This window comes from Perna viridis, chromosome 9 (assembly GCF_037379345.1).
Source record: "Perna viridis isolate PV_CMFRI_1.1 ecotype Kerala chromosome 9, ASM3737934v1, whole genome shotgun sequence".
Lineage (NCBI taxonomy): Eukaryota > Metazoa > Mollusca > Bivalvia > Mytilida > Mytilidae > Perna > Perna viridis.
This window is the reverse complement of record NC_142453.1, coordinates 8,997,506-9,017,293: the sequence shown is the minus strand read 5'-3', so window position 1 is coordinate 9,017,293 and position 19,788 is coordinate 8,997,506. Positions and strand designations below refer to the sequence as shown.

Below are 19,788 nucleotides of genomic sequence, written 5' to 3'. Positions count from 1 at the left end.
AATTTCTATCTACACCTTGAAATCAACCACATGTAATGTAAAGTCATATATTATTGCCTTTGTTAATTATTGTTTGCCTTTTTGTAATTTTAGCAAAAAATGTGATTTTAATTTTTACAGTTCTGGGGGATATATCTTTTAGTTTTAACTACTGTGGCTCTAAGTCAGTCATTTCTCTTAAAAATATAAAAATATCACGTAAATTTCTAAATTTACAATATAAGTCTTGATAAATAAAAAATTCAGTAAAAATCATGTTGTTCATATTATACCCTGACCCAATATGCTGATGTTACCGGGTCCATCTCACCTTGTCCATCCGCCTGTCATTCTTTCAACATTGTCTTGGCAACTTCTTAGATTATTGTCAGTGCATTGTGTCTCTCATCATTGGATGAACTGTAGCTTAATTGGTTGCATTGGGGTATGCAATTTAGGTTGCCACCAGATATTAACTTCTGTTGAGAAGAACTAAAATAGAACTGTCATGGAATTGAAATCAAAGTGAAAATTCTATCGAAAAAAAATAGATTTTTCTTGACAGAAATGATTTCTTGGTTTTGCAGGTTTATTAGTTGCTGCTCCGTATCAACTTATTGTTGTAGTGCCATGCGCTTGGTAGGGATATACTTTGCACAACAAAGCCTGCCGCAACTTCATGTTGGCCATGATTTAGTAAAGAATGTATTGTGAACACTCCCAGTTTTGAAAAATCTTTAAAACATTTTTTCTTCCTTATAAATTTGAGCACAAAAGATTTGAGATCAAATGACCTTTTCAGGTTGGTATCATGCCATATAAAAAATGAGGATAAAAGTTTTAGATGAGATGCAGAAATATTGATTATTATCAAGTTAAGTAAATAGACACCAAATGAGGCAGTATATACCTAAAATGGCAATAAAATAAGCTATTTAATTGTCACTTGTTATTGTTCAATTGAAATCGAACCCCAGTTGGATGTGTATTGAAGCAGAATTTATTGCCTTTTGATGGTGTTATTGTATTTTTTACACAGTTAAGTCAAATATTTCTCTTTTTCATTTTAAATCACATGTTTTTTGTTTGGTTGATATCAGATTTTAATGTCTGGTGATAGGAATAGTCGATACAGTTTTGTTTTTTAATTCGGAGCATGAAATAGTCATGCTTAATGTTCCTTAGATAAGATTTTGTCATTAATATTCCCCGATTTTAATGTATTTGGCTTCACAACAATTACGAATTTGATCTTTGTCACCATCTCAGTATTGTTCAGTTAAAGATGGGATGTTCGTTGAAGCACGACAGGCTACCCTAAGGTGAAATGATCAGCGATTGTTTTCTTGTAAGATGATCGAATTTGAATTTTAAATACGTATAGAAAATAAACCTGATATGGAAGATGGGGCATAAAATTGGAGATTTATTGTAAGGGTTAGATGAATTGCATAAAAAGGAACATTAACATTTGATTTTTGGGTTTCCGTGCAGGTTATGAAGATCAGATGATTTGATTTCAATTGTGATTTCTAACTTCTCATTTTGTCTTTTTGAACACCATGTGAAAAATTTCAAAAGAAATCAACTGCTTTCAACATTCCATTACTCGATAAATTGAAATTTGAAGCGGAAAGGATTCATAGCTATGACTTGAGGTCAGTTTAAAGAATTTAATCAACATATTCTCAATTTTCTATACAGTCTGTGAATAATTTAAATCAAAACTTGTCTAAAAAGTAACTTCTGGCAAATATTAATCTTACTTAGTTATTATTAACTGAGAAATAGCATTTATTGATTACATTGATAAATAATAGGGGATAACTTGTTAATAGAATGGATTACCTCCCCTTGCTAGAACTTATTTCACTTCCTTCTCTGTAATCAATAAAAGACTTCCATTTTGTTTATGATTTTTGATGGAGAAGTTAGTAAAAACCTAGAATTGATAGAAACCTAAAAATGTGACAAGTTTGTTTCGTTAATTTACCAGGATACTTAGGTTTAGTGACTTTTTAGATTTGAAACAGGTGCAGAAATGATAGCTACCAATAGCCAAAGACTTAGTTTATAAAAACAATTTAAAACTCATTAAGGCATGATTACATAACAAAACATTACTTGTACAATATTGTTACTTTCCTTCACAATGGTTCTGCCAATACTTCTCAACATAGACTAAAGATACCTTTACACTCTGATCATACCATGGCATGCTCTAAAAGTTTGCCTGTCCTTGATTGTTATCTTAGTTACTCTGTTTTAGAAAATCCCTGGAAAAGGTTGTTTTGTTTTTTGTTTTTTGTTTTTTTGGTGGGTGGGGGGGGGGGGGGTGGATTCCAATATAAAACTGGTCATTTGAAAGTACAAGCCAAGCAAATTTAAAGTTGAGGTCACCCCAAAACCAAGAAGCCAGAGCATTGAGTCCAAGCCTGGTTTTAAAGAAATATATGCTCTTGGTGTTGGTAGATGGTTCTTTCTTGCTTGAAAATTGTTAGGTATATAAATAGGTTGATATTGCTTGGAATTTAAAAAAAAAAGTCTTTGAAGGAGTGATTGATGATTGATTGGAGTCTGAAAAAAATGACTTTGTTAAAGTGACTGGTGATTGCTGGAAGTCTGAAAATGACATTGATAGTGACTGATAATTACTTGGAGTCTGAAAATGATTTGATCAAATGACTGATATTGCTTGGAGTCTGAAAAATGACTAATTAAGTACAATGCAGCATCTGTTGGTTTGGTTTTAAATTGTATGGTACATGTATGTGTGCTATAGAGTGTTTAATTTGACTCAATCAGTCAATCAATTTGACTCTGGTTTCTCTCTAGCAAGGTACTGGAAAAGACTGGTTTGACATTCATCTCTCTATCATCCTCTAAGAATTAGACTTAACAAAGTGGAGTTGATTTGTCTTACATTTGTGGTTACATGTATAATTACTTGCTAATTAAAACTATGTGATTGACATTACAGTATTAATTTTAATATTTAAAGGTTTTAAATTGAATTTTTCCATAAATTTATCCCTGCAAGGTCGAGAATATTAATTGACAAGATTCTTGCGAGTCTTCAAAGGTCTTAGTTTAGATCTCTAATGAATTCCAATTATGCTTGTATGTATTCTATTTCATGTCTACTATTCAGGATTTAAATTATCAAAAAATTTCTAGGTTTCAGTTAAACATGTTAAAGCAGTAAACAAATGTTTGGTCTTGAAATTGATAAAGTCTAAGAAGCACAAGGACTAACTAATTAAAAATTTAGGTCCCTCCAAAAAAGGTAGATTTTCTGGTTGTTCTTCAATTGATAATTGATAATGGATAAGCAAACTTGTGATTAAGGTTTGTAATTAAGTTTTTTTTTATTCGTAAATACTGAATAATTTGTTGTATGCATCAATAATTATTTTATTGCAGTTGTGGTCTTTCTGGAGTTAAATGTGATTATTAATGTAACTGATTCTGTTTTCACTTGAAAATTTTAAAATTCAAAGTGTGAGTAAAGCCGAAATATGATATGTCTCTTTCCTGTGACACTGCTTACCTACCTATGCATTTTATGTCCATTTTGGCTCAGATGCCATTAAATTGTAGATTGTTTCCCTGTTACTGAATTTGATGTAAAAATGTTTTTGAATTATAAAATGATTTGTTTACCCTATTTTTTTTTGCTGGTAGCAGGAAGCAAGACTTTTGTTTTTAGGGCCTAAATTTTTAATTAAAAACCCTGATTTAATTTGTTTGCAAGAAAATCTTGGTCCATAGTACATTGTTTCTACACTGAGTGCTTTCAGTACTTTTAATTTAGCACATTACTTGTCTATATATTGACATCTTCAGTTACACGTACTTGTATTTTTCTGTGATTTCCAAATTTCAATTGCAGATGTCCTCTTTAGAGAAGTAGCCACTTCGGACTACTTAGGAAATTTTCTTCAAAATATTCTTCACAAAAATTTATAGTAATACTTAATAATGAAAAGCACTTGTAAAATGCAAGGATGTTAATTTATCAACTTATTATACTGACTGACGTATTTGTTTTAAATATGTGCCTCTGATGTGATGAGATATCAGTATATTCTTATACATTGTGCTGACTGATGTATGTGGCAGTGATGGGGATAGGTATTTTCTCAATATTAAATAATTTTAGTGAAATCTTTTGCTTTTGACATTTTGTTCATGGGAAATAATTTGAATCCCTGAATTGTCTTATGAAGTATATGTATGTTTTATGATATCCCAATTAGCTAATGAGTCAGGAGTATCTAACAGATATATCATTATCTTTGGCCTGATCTTTTTCAGACACAGTGGGTATAGTTTTGCTTTTTACCCTTTAACCATAAAGATGCTATTCCATGGAAACGCAAGTCACCTGATCGCAATACTGTTTCCCGATTGGCCAAATACTGATTACTTAGTGGCGTTCAAAAAAACTATATCGAGAATTAAAATTGGATGCCATGTGTTATTTCCCAAATGAAATGTAGAAAATTATAAGTAAAAGGAGCAAATTTTACTGCGTCGGCTATCTTCATTTTTAAAGATAGTACTTGTTTTAGGGGCAGTTTATCAGGATGGAAAGATGTTCTGTTCTTGTATAATTTTTGGGCTTACAAAATTTAAAGAGACTTTTGAAGGATTAATGATTTGATTAATTAATTACTGCATTCAATGGAAATTTGACTTCAGGGAAAAAAACTTCATATATTTAAATGTTATGAGCTTACTGGTAGTTACTTTGGCATTTTAAAACTTTTAATTGCCATATTAATACCTATGATAATGTACTTTTTTTTAGATGCACCTTTGAGGAATACAGTTAAATGATAAAGTGTGTGGTTAAGAGTACTGCCTCTGTCATCAATTTTAAACAATAAAAACTGCATTATTTTAATATCTTAAATATATCATTAAAAAAATTATTTTATGGTTATAAGAATTGTCTGCTTTATTTTAAATCTGACAATACCGAAAAAGGGAGAATGACCTCATTTTTTAACTATTCTGAAACAAAAAGGGTGCACTTGATTGTTTTGTGATAAAGTGTGTTTAATAACTTTCTCCTAGGTGGTTTTAAAAAAGTTCTGACCTGGGTTTCATTAAACTTTCTTGTATCCTCTATTTCAAGTTAGAATGGAGGACTTCAGAAAAATGTCAAATTGTTTGTTTATTTGTTGGGGTTTAACACCCGAGCAGCAATATTTCAGCTATATTCAGGTGATTTTTCAAATTGAGACTTTTTATGAAATCAGTTGTAGAACATTGGCCTTGTGCAAACTAAGGTATGCCATCAGTAGATCCTGTACTGAAAAGTGTACACTTAATCCTGATATATTGTAGTTTTTAGTCTTTTGAGCATTTTATCCACATTTCTGATCCAAAACAAGAATTCCCCTAACTCCCAAGATTAAGTGTTTAGTCAGTGTCATCTTAGACAAGAACAAGTTCTTCCCTTATGTTTTCAAGTGCAGTGTCCCGAGGGGCTGATCTATCAAAAAAATGTTTTTTTAATACTTAGAAAAAAGTCCAACTTCCTTCCAGTGTTAAAAGTTCATCTTTTTTCTTTTGCAGAAAGAACTCGACACGACAGCAACAGAACTAGCTAACAGACAGGATGAAAGTGATGCTTCCAGAAAAAGACTTGTAGAACAGAGCCGCGAATTCAAGAAAAATACTCCAGAGGTATGTATCATTTAATGCATTTTAGGTAGTCAGTCTCTTAAAAAACTATGTATTTAATAACTCACCACTTTAATGACAGTGTTACTTGCATCTTTGTTTCTTCAGAATCAAGAAATAATTTTTGCAGCATGAGATATCATTTTGAGTGGGATTTTGACATTCATATATTTGCTTTCCTTATTTTACTTAATTCTTATAAAGACTTGTTCTTAATACCTGAAATTTTCCTTATTTTGAGTTACCTTACACATGAAGATCATATTCAGAAAGAAAAAAGTAAGGGGAATCCCCTTGTTCTCTTAATTCCATCATATGGAACTTTCTGCACTAACCATGTGAGGGATGAAGATCGGGATGGATCATAAATACAAAATTGAAATTATTGTAGCCAGTAATGTCCTAATGACATGAAATCTGAAACTTGTTGATCATGGATTGAATTTCTATTTTCTTGATAGCCATCTTACTGAAAATAATTAAATTTCCACAAAAATTCTGTTTATTTTTTCCTAGAGATCATTTTCCAGCCAAAATTGTTTGTATGGGTTAATTTATAGGTGAACAACTCATAAGATTCATTTTTGTACCTTTATGTAATCTTTAATGTTATGGCTGACTGCAAATGTAGATTCACCTGTCAGAAATACAGTGAAACCTACCTTTAAGGAGGTAAACCTAGGGTAAGGGACATATAACTCTTTAAATCGGTGATATGTTTGTATCATATTTAATTTCACCGAAGGCCTGCAAGCTTTCATTTGAATCAGAATCAAACCAACCCAAGTTACTAAGATGCTTACAGGAGACTGATGTAAAATGCTGAATACAAATGTCTTCTAGTGATTTATAAGAGTTTTTTTCCTTACCCTAGGTCTACCTCCTATTGTCAAATGTTTTTGAACTGAAATTAGTTTGGTTTACAAAGATTAGAAATGCATTTACAGTAAATTGATAAGAGAGTCTGGTTTAGACAGGTTTTTGTATTAGTAAGGATTTGGTTAGACAGATTTCACAGTATATTAAACATGTTTGCCAATTAGAAATCATTTAGACTAATTGGAAGCTGGAGATGAAAGAGAACTAAAATGAATTTTATTGACAGCGCTCAGCATTATTATTTATAAAACCATATTTTACTCATTGACCTGGAGTTATCTGTTTATGTATCTACTTCTTAAATAGATGATGTATACATGTAGTTTGAACATTGTACCTCATACTTTTATTCATTGTGTTTGAAGGATTTATCTCCCCTTTGTGGAGTTATCTATCCTTTTCAGAATTATCTCCCCTTCTTATTAAAAGTGAAAATACTAACTATTACGTGAATAACTTACAGAGACATCATTGCTTTGCAAATTTGGGTTTTAGGTGGAATTAGTTAAATTTTAAAATCATCTTTATTAGGCGACCTTCACCTTTGTAGCTAAATAATATCTTATAGAAGTACCTTGAATTTTGCAATAGACTTTCAATTGATTATGCTACACAAATTCAGAAATAAAATTGAACAATTTTATTAAATGTTAGTTTTAATGCAATTACATATGTCTTATTGCTTTAATAGGATGACTTAAAATTTAGAAACATGAAGTTGAAATCTGATTAAGAGGAGCTTTTAAAGATGATTTATCTATCATTTTCCCTGACAATCCAACAATGATATATGAATGTTTCTCCATTTTTTTCAAAGGGATTTTCATCTTTTCAATTTGAAATGTAAACAACCACTCAATTATGTGAAAGTCTGTTTTCCATTATAATTTCAATCAAAAATACAAAGAACATTTCTGTAATTCAAGAGGTTTTCTTTGAGATAGGAATTTTCATTTCGATATACACTTGAGAAACTATTTTCCCTTAATCAAGTGTAGCCAGTAATGTTCATTAAATTCCCATATCACCTTAATCACTTAATCATGATTGAAATACGATTACTTGATCTAAAGTAATCATTGCATATTTTAAGGTTTTTTTCCTGGTGATGACAACTTTGTTTGTCTTTGATCTTCTTGACAAATATGTTTTCATTTATTCCAGAAACCTAAAAGAGTTGACTTGGTTGATTTTTCTCATCAATATCACATTAAGATCTATTTAATGGGGAGGCTTGATATAATTGTATTTTTTAGTTGTTTAAATATAAAACTGAAACCAGTCAGGCCTATGGCTGTTATTTCTCTGCATTGGGTTTTTTTAGGGGCCACAAAGCAAAGGGGTTGAACCCATAACTGGCCCTTCCTATTAAAACAGGAAAATCTAATAAAAAACTGATGAGTATGAAATTTGCTGAAATAAAACAGTTTTTATACCTCCCTCTTGTAAAGTTGGGATATAAGGTAATAGGGGTGTTGGTCCTTCTATCAGTATTTTCGTTCTTTATTAGATACTCCTCCTATACCATGAAATGGAATTTAGTTCAATTTTCACCCTTTTATTTGTCTGTTCATAGTTTTGTTGGTCCATATGCATTGAAATCGCAACTCCTCTGAAACTGTTCAATGGATTTTGATGGAACTTTGTATGAAGTTGTGCATTATAAAGTTCAAAGTATTTAATTTTACCAATCATGGACTTTCAGGGGTAATATTGAAACAATATTCATGATTTAATGCACAGATACATGTACATGTATAAAGACAATTTAAGACTAACAATAAGATTTTTTTTTACTATCATATTAAAACAAAAACAAATTATGATCATATGTGGATATGCTTGTGAAAGTTAATTATTTCGGCTATTTGAAAAAGAGGATAATCCACTTTCTTTTCTAAAACAACTCGGTTATAATGTGACCTACAATACACTTCTTTTATTTCACTGTTAAACAAATCTAATCAATTCAACCTTATTCATCCTTAGATCGTAATGACTTAGTATTTATAATTACAGATTTATGGAAACAACTCTTTTGAAATTACCTTCTTTATTGTGGGATATTAGGATATATGTTATGCATAATAAGACATAAAAATTATCACTGTTTTTTGAAAAGTGGTGCTTTATTGACAGATCTAAGTATGAAAAAATAGAATTTATAGCATGTATTGATTCAAAACTAAATTGGATCTGGCAGACATGGGTCTTAGCAATAATGATCAGTAGAATTACCATCTGTTTTTCATTAGAAGGTTTATATACCAGGGACATTACTCTACTAATTCTGTGACATGGTTCATTAGGAACATGATTTTTATAACTCTTTTATGTATTTGAAAAAATAATAAATGGTTGGAGGTGCAAATTAGGGTGAATTGATTTCTCCCTTATCGCCAGGAAGTTTGTGCTGATTATTGTAATGATCTAACAGTGCACCATACCTTTCTCTGGTAGTTTATTTTGCTGAATTTTTCTATGTAAGCTTTTTTCTGGAACTGGTTTTAATTTGGTTGGAAAATAGTAACACATCCAAAATAGCCAAAATTTAAACTTACCAACAAGCATAGAAAACTGTCTAAGATTCCCAAAGGTCAAGATGTCATGGTCTTACTCTTTTCATGGAAGATGTAACTATAGTTTTAGGTAAAGCATTAGTTTGTCTCAGTATGAAGAGACTTATAAGCAAATTAATTTATTTTAAGGAGGAAAACACCAAAAATTTAGACTCCAAAAATATTCTTTGCAAACCTTGACCTCTTGACCTTTAAAAATGATTCATGCTGATATCTGTGTCATTCCTTCCCTCAGTGGTGCCTCAAGAAAATCACTGCTGACAGGTATTGATATATCTAATAGGAAATCAGCTCAGTTGGTGAGACAAGGAAATCAGTCACTTTAATACACAAAAACGAAGCAGTGATCCTTAAGTTTTGGGCTTATGATATATCTATACTTCTTTCTCAAGTACTTTTCCTTTACACTTTGGAAACAAATGTTCATTTTAGGACACTGAAGGAAGGGAGAAATGAATTTTTTTTTTGCCTCTAGGCTTTTTTCCTGCTCTTTATTTCAAAAGAATATAAAAACAAAAACAAAACAAAAAAATGAAAGAGAAAGATCAAAATTTTAAAATGACCAATGTGAAATATTCAATTTCAGTTGCCCTTTATTGAGCCTCTTTGATACTCAAATAAAGACATGTGATTTTCTAATCAAAATGAGTGTTTTGACACTTTTTGACTTAGGACAAAGACTTAAGAATACCAGTGCTTGTTGTCTAAATGTTTAAGATGCTTCAAGTGTAAATTGAAGAGATTAGAGGAAAATTGTTTATTAGTTCAAGTGATTTTCACAGAATGCAACTAAGAAACTGTCTTTATTTTAAGGAGTTTATTTTCGTAATTTATGAAACATTTGTCATCCAGTGTCTATATTTCTCCACCTTATTTGACCCTATTTAAATAGCATATTTGTATTTATAAATTTATGAAGTATGCTATATTTGATGATCAAGTACATGTATCAATAAGGTATGTTTGGAAGTACATGTAGTGTTCTCATATTTTCATAGAATCTTCTTTGGGAATTTTTTTTTTTTTTTTTTTTTGATGAATGATTTTTAGAATGTATAGGCTGTATTTCAATGGGCCATTTTTTAATTTTATAAGGGGACAACTACTTGATACAGAAGTAAGGATGTGGTGTCAGGTTTGGTCAGGGCGTAATATTTATTTTCAAAAATTCAAAAATTTTCTAAGTGAAAAAGTAGAGATTTTATTTTCAAATGTTGTATTGCTAGGTTGTTTATCTTCATTACACATGTACTGTACAGTAGATTGTGGAGGCTGGAAATTTTTTAATTTTTTATTTTCTAGTTAGTGGAGGCCAGAATATTTATTTTCAAATTTCTCTAAGCCAAGATATTTATTTACAAAAACTGCCAGCTCCCCACCCCCACCCCTTCTTCAGAATCAAATGGTCATCTCTTATGAAGTTAAATATTTCCTACTTTTTCAGTCTGGTCTTATTTGGATCACTGTTAAAGTTTTCATATATGTGAATGTCATCCTGTAAACCCTAAATTTAGAAATTATTGTACTGCTTTTATTATTGTGAAAATGTGATAGAATTAAAATTGTTATAATAAAAACTTCCATTATGTTATTTTATGATTTGTTCAACTTGTCATAGTTTTCTTTTCCTTTTTCACCTTCCCTGGACTTAACTTTTTATGAGAAACTTGGCAGGTGTTTCTAGAAAAGCAGAGGATGCTTACCCTACCGGTGCACCTGGTCCATGCTCCCTTTTTTTAGTGGAGTCCGAGTTGCTCATTTACTTTTGTTACTTAGTATGTTTAATGTTCTTTGTTATGTATGTCTGTTTTCCATGTCTGGTCTTTGTCCCTGTATTCCATTCTTTTGATTTCCAATTGAATCTTGGTTCCCTTGATTTATTTTTTAAATATATTGGTGGGATTCTCCTCTAAATCACAAAAATTACAATTCTGACTGAAATAACAAAATCACAATAAAAAATGCATAGAATAGTTTTTTAATTTACTGTAATTGTTGGATGTGCAGGACTCAGAATTTTTTTTTTATATTAACAAATTCTGTCAATTGCAGTGGTCAATGAAAAACCACAAAATCTAATCCACACTAACCGTTAACCAATTAAATTTTCCCAAACCACAAAAACTTGACCTACATGTACATGGAAAAAATTATTAAGTATAGCCTAACTTGCAAAACAGACAATAATTAGTACATGTACATACATATATTTTGCTTAAAATATTTTGACTTTGAACTGTTCAAAAGACCTCACATTTTTTCAGCAATAAATGTTTCAGTTAAAGTTGGGTTTAGAAAATATTTTAAGCTTCATTTTTGTTGAAATCTACTATAAAAAATACCAGATTTTTTTTGCTAGCAATTGTGTATTATTTTACACCTCAATCTTAATTTTTTTTTTTCAATTATAAAAATTATCTGAAAATTTACAGCCTTCCCAGAGAACCTTAACATTGCACGATTTATTTAAAGGATATGACAGATATGTCAATTATCGAAGATTAAAAATCAAATAAGTAAAGTATCACTCTCTGCTTGAATTTTAGACAGACTCATACTGAAAACAATAAAAAAAAAACGAAAAGTTCAATCATTTGATGAATTTACCAGTTTGAACCTTTCCCTTTTCTAGGACTGAAGTGTTGTTTTACCAATCGGCCCTGAAGTAGCTGTACTCTGAGTCATCTCAAGTGGCTGTAGAGAGGGTTTTGTTAGTACTTTATCATACTTATGGTGACAAACAGATCAATTGTTTTCCTTAACAGTCATTGAAACTTAGTAAATCTGTTAAGGAGAGCATGTCTTCCTCTAATAAATCGGCTAACTTTGATTTGTCATTTGATTTCACAAAAGATAAAGATAGTATGTACTATTAACTTACTTATTTTCAAGAGTGCTTTTTGTTTATTTGGTACTCACCCCCCTCCCCTTCCCAAGTGGTCACCAAAGTTGTTTCTGCTTTTGAATTATTACTTACCGGTACATGTAAACCTATTAATTTTCTTGGATTCTTGAATTATCAATTTCTGTGGTTTCATGAAATGATTAGCATTTTAGTGTTAAAAATCAATTTTGCAGGTACTATTTTTTTGTGGTTTGCTGTCCACTGCAAAAGTAGCATAAATTAGTTCTATGTTTACAGTACATGTACATGTAAATGAAAAAAGATCAAGAAGACAGATTGGTTTGTAGTAAATAAGTGGATAAAAAAAAAAATAAGGATGGAAACTTTGAACTGTTCTGAAGTCACTTGACTATATAAATGGTTTACTAATTGAGGTGTTTCTCAATTTATTTTACAGATTTTTGCTGCAATTCATGCATTACTGGTTGCCAGTGACTATAGAATAATGCTCTACATGTATTTTTTTAAAATAATCACAAAGTTCAAGATCAATATGGAAAACAGGCAACACATTTCAACTGTAATTGTTAAATAGTACAAAATTTGATACATAGGTCTTTACTTATCAATGGCACCATGGCAACTTGATGAAGGCTCTTTGGAATAATCTGTTCTTATCAATTTGGCTTTCCATCTGTCACAAGTATTTTGTGGTGTCAGAACCTGTTAATTTCAATGAAACTTTGTAGGATGGTTTGTCATCATATATACCCGACCACCTAATTTAGATTTGTATAATTTTATGGGAGTTATTGGTCCAAGTTTCTCAAGCAGTGGAAAACACAAGGCTGTATTTGTCAATTTGGTTTAGTTATACAATCAATCAGTCTTCATTGTGTGATATTTATAAGCTTTGATTTTCTATGATAATGTTTTCCACACTATATTTAATAACTGAATTGTTGGAAGTGTAACAATGTAATATAATTGAAAATCAGTTGGGTGAAAAGCTCTGGTCTTGTGAATGTCCATTGTTAAATCTTCGAGGTTCTGAACTTTGGACTCCCGACCAATTGAACTCTTGCATTATTGATTGTTATACAATTTTTATTGGTCAAGATATGATTTGATTTTTTAATCACTGTTAGTTTAGAGATTTGTCAGATAGGCGGGGTTGCTAAAATAAAAAAATTCTTTGTATTGTTTTTTTTGGAAATTTAATACTAGTATGTACACAATCTATCAATGTTTAACAGGATAAGAAATTCAAAGTTGAACTTTAACCTAATAACAATCAATCATGCTTAAACTTGTTTTGAAGTATTTGGATGATTTTTAACCATTAGTTCAGAAGCTGGTGATTCTTTGCTCATCATTATTCTCAACAGCCATTGTCTTAAATAATACTTATTGTCAATTAACCAATCAAATTCAATTATTGTCAGCTTCTGCTGAACAGTCTGGCCAAATGTCATTAAAGGTCATCAGCCTGGACTAAGTTGTTGGGTCAGTGACCTTCATGTTAATCTTCTAATGATCTAGTTGAGTTGATGCTGTAACCCCATTAGGACCTCTTTACTCATCAATCTTTGCAAGAATCTTTGGAAGAAAACAAAGGATTAACGAAAATCAGTTTTGACATCAAATTCTTCTCACTTCTGTAAATAACTAATACATCTATTAATGTCCTCTCCCGTCAAATTACGATCTATCACATAAATTTGTTACCAGTTTGGTTTTTGTGCAATCTGATTGCGAATACAGGAAGTCAGTAATCATTAAACATGTGTGCTTCAGAAACAAAGTTTTATGAGGGCTAGTGCCCCTCTGTTATGTGATGAGAAATATGGGTTTATGATCCTGAAAAATTCTATTTGGTTATACTAGCAGACAATCTAATAATTTGTGGTTGACATTTGCCTTACAATAGACTTGCCTCAGTCTATTTACACCAAAATTTCAAACTATACATAATGCAAATATGATTGTCTAATTTATTTATTATTGGCAAATAGCAAAAGAAATTTCAGACGGGGATCAGGGGCAGATCCAGGATTTTAGATTGGGGGAGGCACGCTTGCCCGCCATGCCCCCGCCTGAATCTGCCCATGGGGATGTACATACTGAAACTTCTATTATGCCTACAATTGTGTATGTTTGTGTATTAGCACACTTTAACGAACGTTTTGGGTGACTGACGATGGATCACACACATCTATAAGTGCTTATAAACCAGTTGAGCATATCTCTTTCAGTCACTGTTTCTTTAATTTGGGCACTAGGCTTTATTAGCACCAACTGCCTCTTGGTATACAAATTACACCTCCGAAATCTCTTGATTGAGATTCCGCCCAGGGTCTTAATGGCCCTGAGTACCAATGAGTAAAGGCCCTTTTATGAGTAGTATGTTGGGGGGCATTGCATATGATATTCTTTATTTTATATTTTCTAAAGGTGCTGAGTTTGCCAATACTCTTCAAATTTATTTTTCTCTATAACTACATTGTGTAAACAATTATAACTGTTGATTATAAACAAATGTTTTCAATGAATTGTAAGCTACAATAATAGTTAATTCCTCATTGATTGCTTTTATTTTAATATTTACTTCTCAGTAATATTCTTGGTCATATAAATGTACATTTGCACAGAACTTAGATCTTTACATCAAGGGAAATAACTCAAGTCTTTCTTTTGCATTAAATTGAATTGTTGGGACAAGATCATTGTGACATACATGTACATGTATGTCAAACAATTTTGTCAGTTAGCTATCCAAACTGTTAAATGCAAGCATTATCTTTAAATTATCACATTATCATACACCACACACACATACACTTATCCGATTTACCCCCTCCCCCTTTTTCAACAAGACAAATGTTGATAATGATAGTCTATCGTTAAACCATCTCCCACTCAGATATTTTGTTCATTTACATCACATTCAATACAAACTAAGTTGTCAATATGTCGAGAGGTATTGTATTTTGCACCTCCAGATAAGAGATTATATTTATGAAGTTTGCTTTATCTAATACACTTTAATTAACTTCCTTCATGGCAGTGTTTCTGTCTTTTTTGCTCATGATTTTGTCAATGCCAATTACTATATGACTTAAGATGCTGCTGGGAGTTTTGGCAAGTCTTGTGACCCAAGATAAACCTACATTTTAATATCTTTGATTTGATTGCTGATTGTTTGAGTTACAACTTGATTCTTGTGATTTAGAGGCCCCAATAGGGTTTCATGAAATGACTGATTTGCTCATTTTGGGCAAATTTGTCTGTCTGATGTAGTGTTACCTTTTTATGGTATGGTAAGTCAAGTGTCAATGTAATATGACTTATTTTACTTATTTACTGACATTAGTATTTTCTTGTTAATTTTGGACGTATGATTTTCCCTGTTAATATGGCTGTATATAACCATAAACTTTCAGATGGTTGTTCTAATTTTCAGGTGAATGCATTGCTCAGGAGTTTTATGAGAGATTAAGTATAATCAGACCGAATTGCCCATTTTTGGCAGAGGTTTTTTTCAGTCTGTTTGTCTTCCTGAAGCAGTTATTAATTGGTTGATTTACAAGTTGACTGCACTTAGTAAGAGGCTTCAAATTATTCTGTTACAATACGATAATTGACATGCCTAAGGTATTATTTTTGTCTTTCTATAGTTTGGCAAAAAAGACATCTGATTGATGAAAGATATAAGACAATCTGACGTTTGTAATGTTTTGCAAACTTAAAGCTTTTGTTAGAATAGTAGAAGGATTTGGTATTTCTTAAATGTCAACTTGATCTGGTCAAACAAATATGTACTTGACACTGATCAGTTAAATTTGATTTTGTCAAACAAAGGATTACCAGTCACTTATCAGTTAAATTTTATCTGGTCAAACAAAGGATTACCAGTCACTTATCAGTTAAATTTTATCTGGTCAAACAAAGGATTACCAGTCACTTATCAGTTTAATTTTATTTGGTCAAACAAAGGGTTACCTATTACTGATCAGTTAAATTCGGTCTGATCAAACAAAGGATTACCAGTCACTTATCAGTGAAATTTTATCTGGTTAAACAAAGTATTACCAGTCACTTGTCAGTTAAATTTTATCTGGTCAAACAAAGGATTACCAGTCACTTATCAGTTTAATTTTATTTGGTCAAACAAAGGGTTACCTATTACTGATCAGTTAAATTCGGTCTGGTCAAACAAAGGATTACCAGTCACTTATCAGTTAAATTTTATCTGGTCAAACAAAGGATTACCAGTCACTTATCAGGTAAATTTTTTGGTCAAACAAAGGGTTACCAGTCACTTATCTGTCAAATTTAATCTTGTCAAACAAAGGATTACCAGTCACTTATCAGTTAAATTTTATCTTGTCAAAGAAAGGATTACCAGTAACTGCCTGTCACAGATCAGTTAGATATGAGTAACTGATCACTTAAATTTGATCAGGTCTAACAAAGGTTTACCAGTAACTAATTATTCCAATCCAAAGTGTTTCCACTTACTTTGCCTCTTTGAGAGACACTAATCATTTCCCTTGGATCCCCCTTTTTTTCTACATGTTTTTTTTTTAAACTATCAAAAGCTCACCAAACCCCAGTTTCCCTTTTTGACAACCATTACCATCAGAATCTGGCTGCTTACATTTTGTAAAAAAGATAATTATTTATACAAGTGTTGTCACTAGAAAACTATTTGCAATAATTGAATCATGCTGTTGTTGATAGCCAGTTTGGTTGATGGGGAGACATGATTTTCAATTCCTGTCAAAATTGTTTCTGAGGTACCGAAGGGAAAACTAATATTTGAACTTTAATTACAGTTAAAATGGGAGTAATTTGAATATTTTATAATACATATTTCATTTTGTTCAGTTTCAAAATCAATCAATTTGGTGTGCAGTTGCAATTTTATTTGGAAGGTTATGATTATTTGAAATTGTAAGAATAACCTTCATTGGTTGAAAGGTTATAATTTGTTATTTTACACTTTCCTTTAACATCAAACACAGATTAAGTTACTGATATAATAATTCTACAAACAAGATCGTAATTACAAAAACATCAATATCATGCATACAGTGCCTAATTTAAGTTGACTGAAAACTCCCTTTGAGGGGCCCCAGGTCACACAAATTGATTGGAATTGATGTCTCAGAAAAAGGGGAAGCAACTCTGATGATTTATTGGTTTTAATGATAAAAAGTTTGTGTATGTTCTTTATCAAAAATGTTTTAAAAAATTGATACTATCAATACCATGTCTGCAGTTTATAGTTTTATCATATTAAATTGGATCACTTAACCAAAGGATCAAATTTCATGTTTTAAGATGCAAAGCATTGTCTGTGTCAAAGCAGGAGGAAAAAAGTGGTGTAAAATTTGAACATAATTAAAGGACCAGATTTTGTTATTTCTGTAAAAAGAGGTAGATTTTCTTTTTTTATTTCAATTATAAACCATTTCATTGAATTTTGATGCATTATTGGATACAATGTATGTTTCGAATGATTAATGTTTTGAAGTGTAATTCTCGGAATCATATTTATATGTAATGTTACAAGGATGAAGCGATCAGATATTTTGACAATTTATATATTACGCAATTTACAGTGGTACAGTCACATTCAAATCAGATTATAAAAACAGAATGAGAAGTGTACTATGTACAAATTATAATATTTGCATGCCCACGTATTCATTGCCACCTGTTAAATTGACAATGTTTGTAGATAGATATGTATTTGTATCTAAGTAGAGTTATTTTTGTTTTCTGGTGTGTCGTCCACAAATTGATACTGTAATTGATGCACTTCAATTCAATCAATTATATGCTTTTGATATTGTTAAGTTTTTCTCGTGTGGAAATCCCCATCAGATGGAAGAAAGTGTGCAAGGAATTTCCATGATTTCGACAGTGTGTTCAGATTTTTGATTTTGTGTTTTTCTCTGCCCATTCACCTGTATATCCATGTGTCTTTCTGTCTTTGTGTCTGCTTTTAAAATTCCTGCATTCTGTTGCAGACTTACAACTCTGTCACCAGCATATATGGATCGATAGCCATCACCCTCTTCCTTATCAATTTACAAAATTTATGAAAATAATGTATTTTTGTGTTTAAATGAATGCATTAAAATGTGTTTATCAAGGCTTTTTTGTTGGTCCCCTGGTGGATCCCCTTAGGTGATTCTCTGTACCCTTTACTTACAAGCTATCAGATTTTGTTGAATTTTTGTAGGGTAGTAGGGAAATGTATGAATGTTCCAATGGCATTCTGATTAGACAGGTATTTAGAAAAAAGATGTGTTTTTATTCTTCAAATTTACAAAGGACAGAGCATATATGGCTACATATAGCAACCACGTTTTCAATAGCATAAGATAAGCTTTCATTTATTTTAGTGACATACATGTAGTTGTGAAAAGTTGAAAAAAATATTACTTTCAGTGAACAGGATGTCACATGACATTCAAAAAGTAGACAATTCTTTTGCTTATGTGACAAGTATTGACTATCAATAACTGAAGTGCTTTAAGTGCAAGTCTTTTTAAGAATCAGGCAAAATGGGAACAATCAGAAACATGCATATCAAAACCCCACTGATCTGACGATATAATTTCATTGAAAGATACTTTTTCTATTTGAAAATACCATTACTTGATCTGTGCATCACTGGATTTGCTCAGAATTTTTTTCAATAGAATGTTAAAAAATTGTGGATTTTGACAGAGTTATCTGCCCTTGAAATGTTCATTTTCAGTGCAATTCAATGAAAATATAACTCAGTTTACCAAAATGATATTGAAAATCTTGACTTTATTCCCTGATTCTGATGGCACAAATAGTCAAATCAAACTTTCAAAATGGTGTTTTTTTTTCATACCATGTTTTTCACCCACTGCCTGATTCTTATAGAGACTGGCACTTTCGTGCAAAATTGAAATCAGTTTACTAAACACTAGCTATTTTTTTTTATATATAGAATGTTTATGATCCAGAGGTACCAAAAAATAAACCTATTTTCAGTGGGAATCATATGCAGTGGAATTGTTTGAAAAAAGAAAAGCTCACAATTTGATGTATTTTTCTTTTCAGGATGTTCGTAAAGTAGTAGCGCCATTGTTGAAAAGTTTCCAGGGAGAAGTTGATTTTTTATCCAAAAGAAGTAAAGCAGCAGAAGCAGCCTTCTTGACAATTTATAAAAAGATTATAGATTTACCTGGTGAGTTATCTCCCTTTATGGTTATAGATAAACCTGGTTAGCTGCCTCCCTTAAATTGTTATGGATAAAGTTTTATTTGAATTTTCTGTGCATGAATTATGGTAGAATTACTCCCTGTAATTGGAATCTAATACAATAGATATAATTGAAACTTTATGACAGGTATATACACGAAGGAATGTAAATGATCTTATCTCTGTAGCACCAACTCTTTATCTAGATCTGACGAATTTTCAAATACCAATTTGCCACAAAATTACCAATGTACAGTAAGTGGCTTTCAAACCCTAAAATAAAATAAATTTGAAAATTGTTACCATCATGGAACAGAGAACATGCTTTCATTAAAGTTCCAGTAGTATTAGTGGGTTTAAAACCCTATAGTATTTCAAGATCAAAGACTACTATTCGAAAGAGGGCAACAATGCCCCTCCTTACTAAAGTTTTGCATGATTTTGAAATTGTAATATAGCCTTATTTTGATAATCTCTGGATCCAGAACCGATGATTTAGTTATGTTTGATCAAGCTCTGAATAGTGTCTGACGTTTGAAATTCACTCTAGACCCTGCAGTC

General features: G+C 31.2%; 1 protein-coding gene and 1 non-coding gene across 5 annotated transcripts in view; one reads left to right on the top strand and one right to left on the bottom strand.

The window, feature by feature from the left end:
* Positions 1-19,788, top strand: part of LOC148606577 (homeobox protein cut-like 1) — an 85,801-nt gene that overhangs the window by 28,157 nt on the left and 37,856 nt on the right. For all 4 annotated transcript variants that reach the window (XM_088545104.1, XM_088545102.1, XM_088545103.1 and 1 more), the window contains exons 2-3: positions 5,566-5,676; positions 19,087-19,213. In XM_088545104.1, the coding sequence (XP_088401230.1) occupies positions 5,566-5,676; positions 19,087-19,213 (238 nt within the window). The remainder of the gene's footprint in view (positions 1-5,565; positions 5,677-19,086; positions 19,214-19,788) is intronic.
* Positions 14,248-14,373, bottom strand: LOC148606578 (U11 spliceosomal RNA). The gene has a single exon (XR_015915705.1). It is a non-coding gene; the product is annotated as a U11 spliceosomal RNA (small nuclear RNA).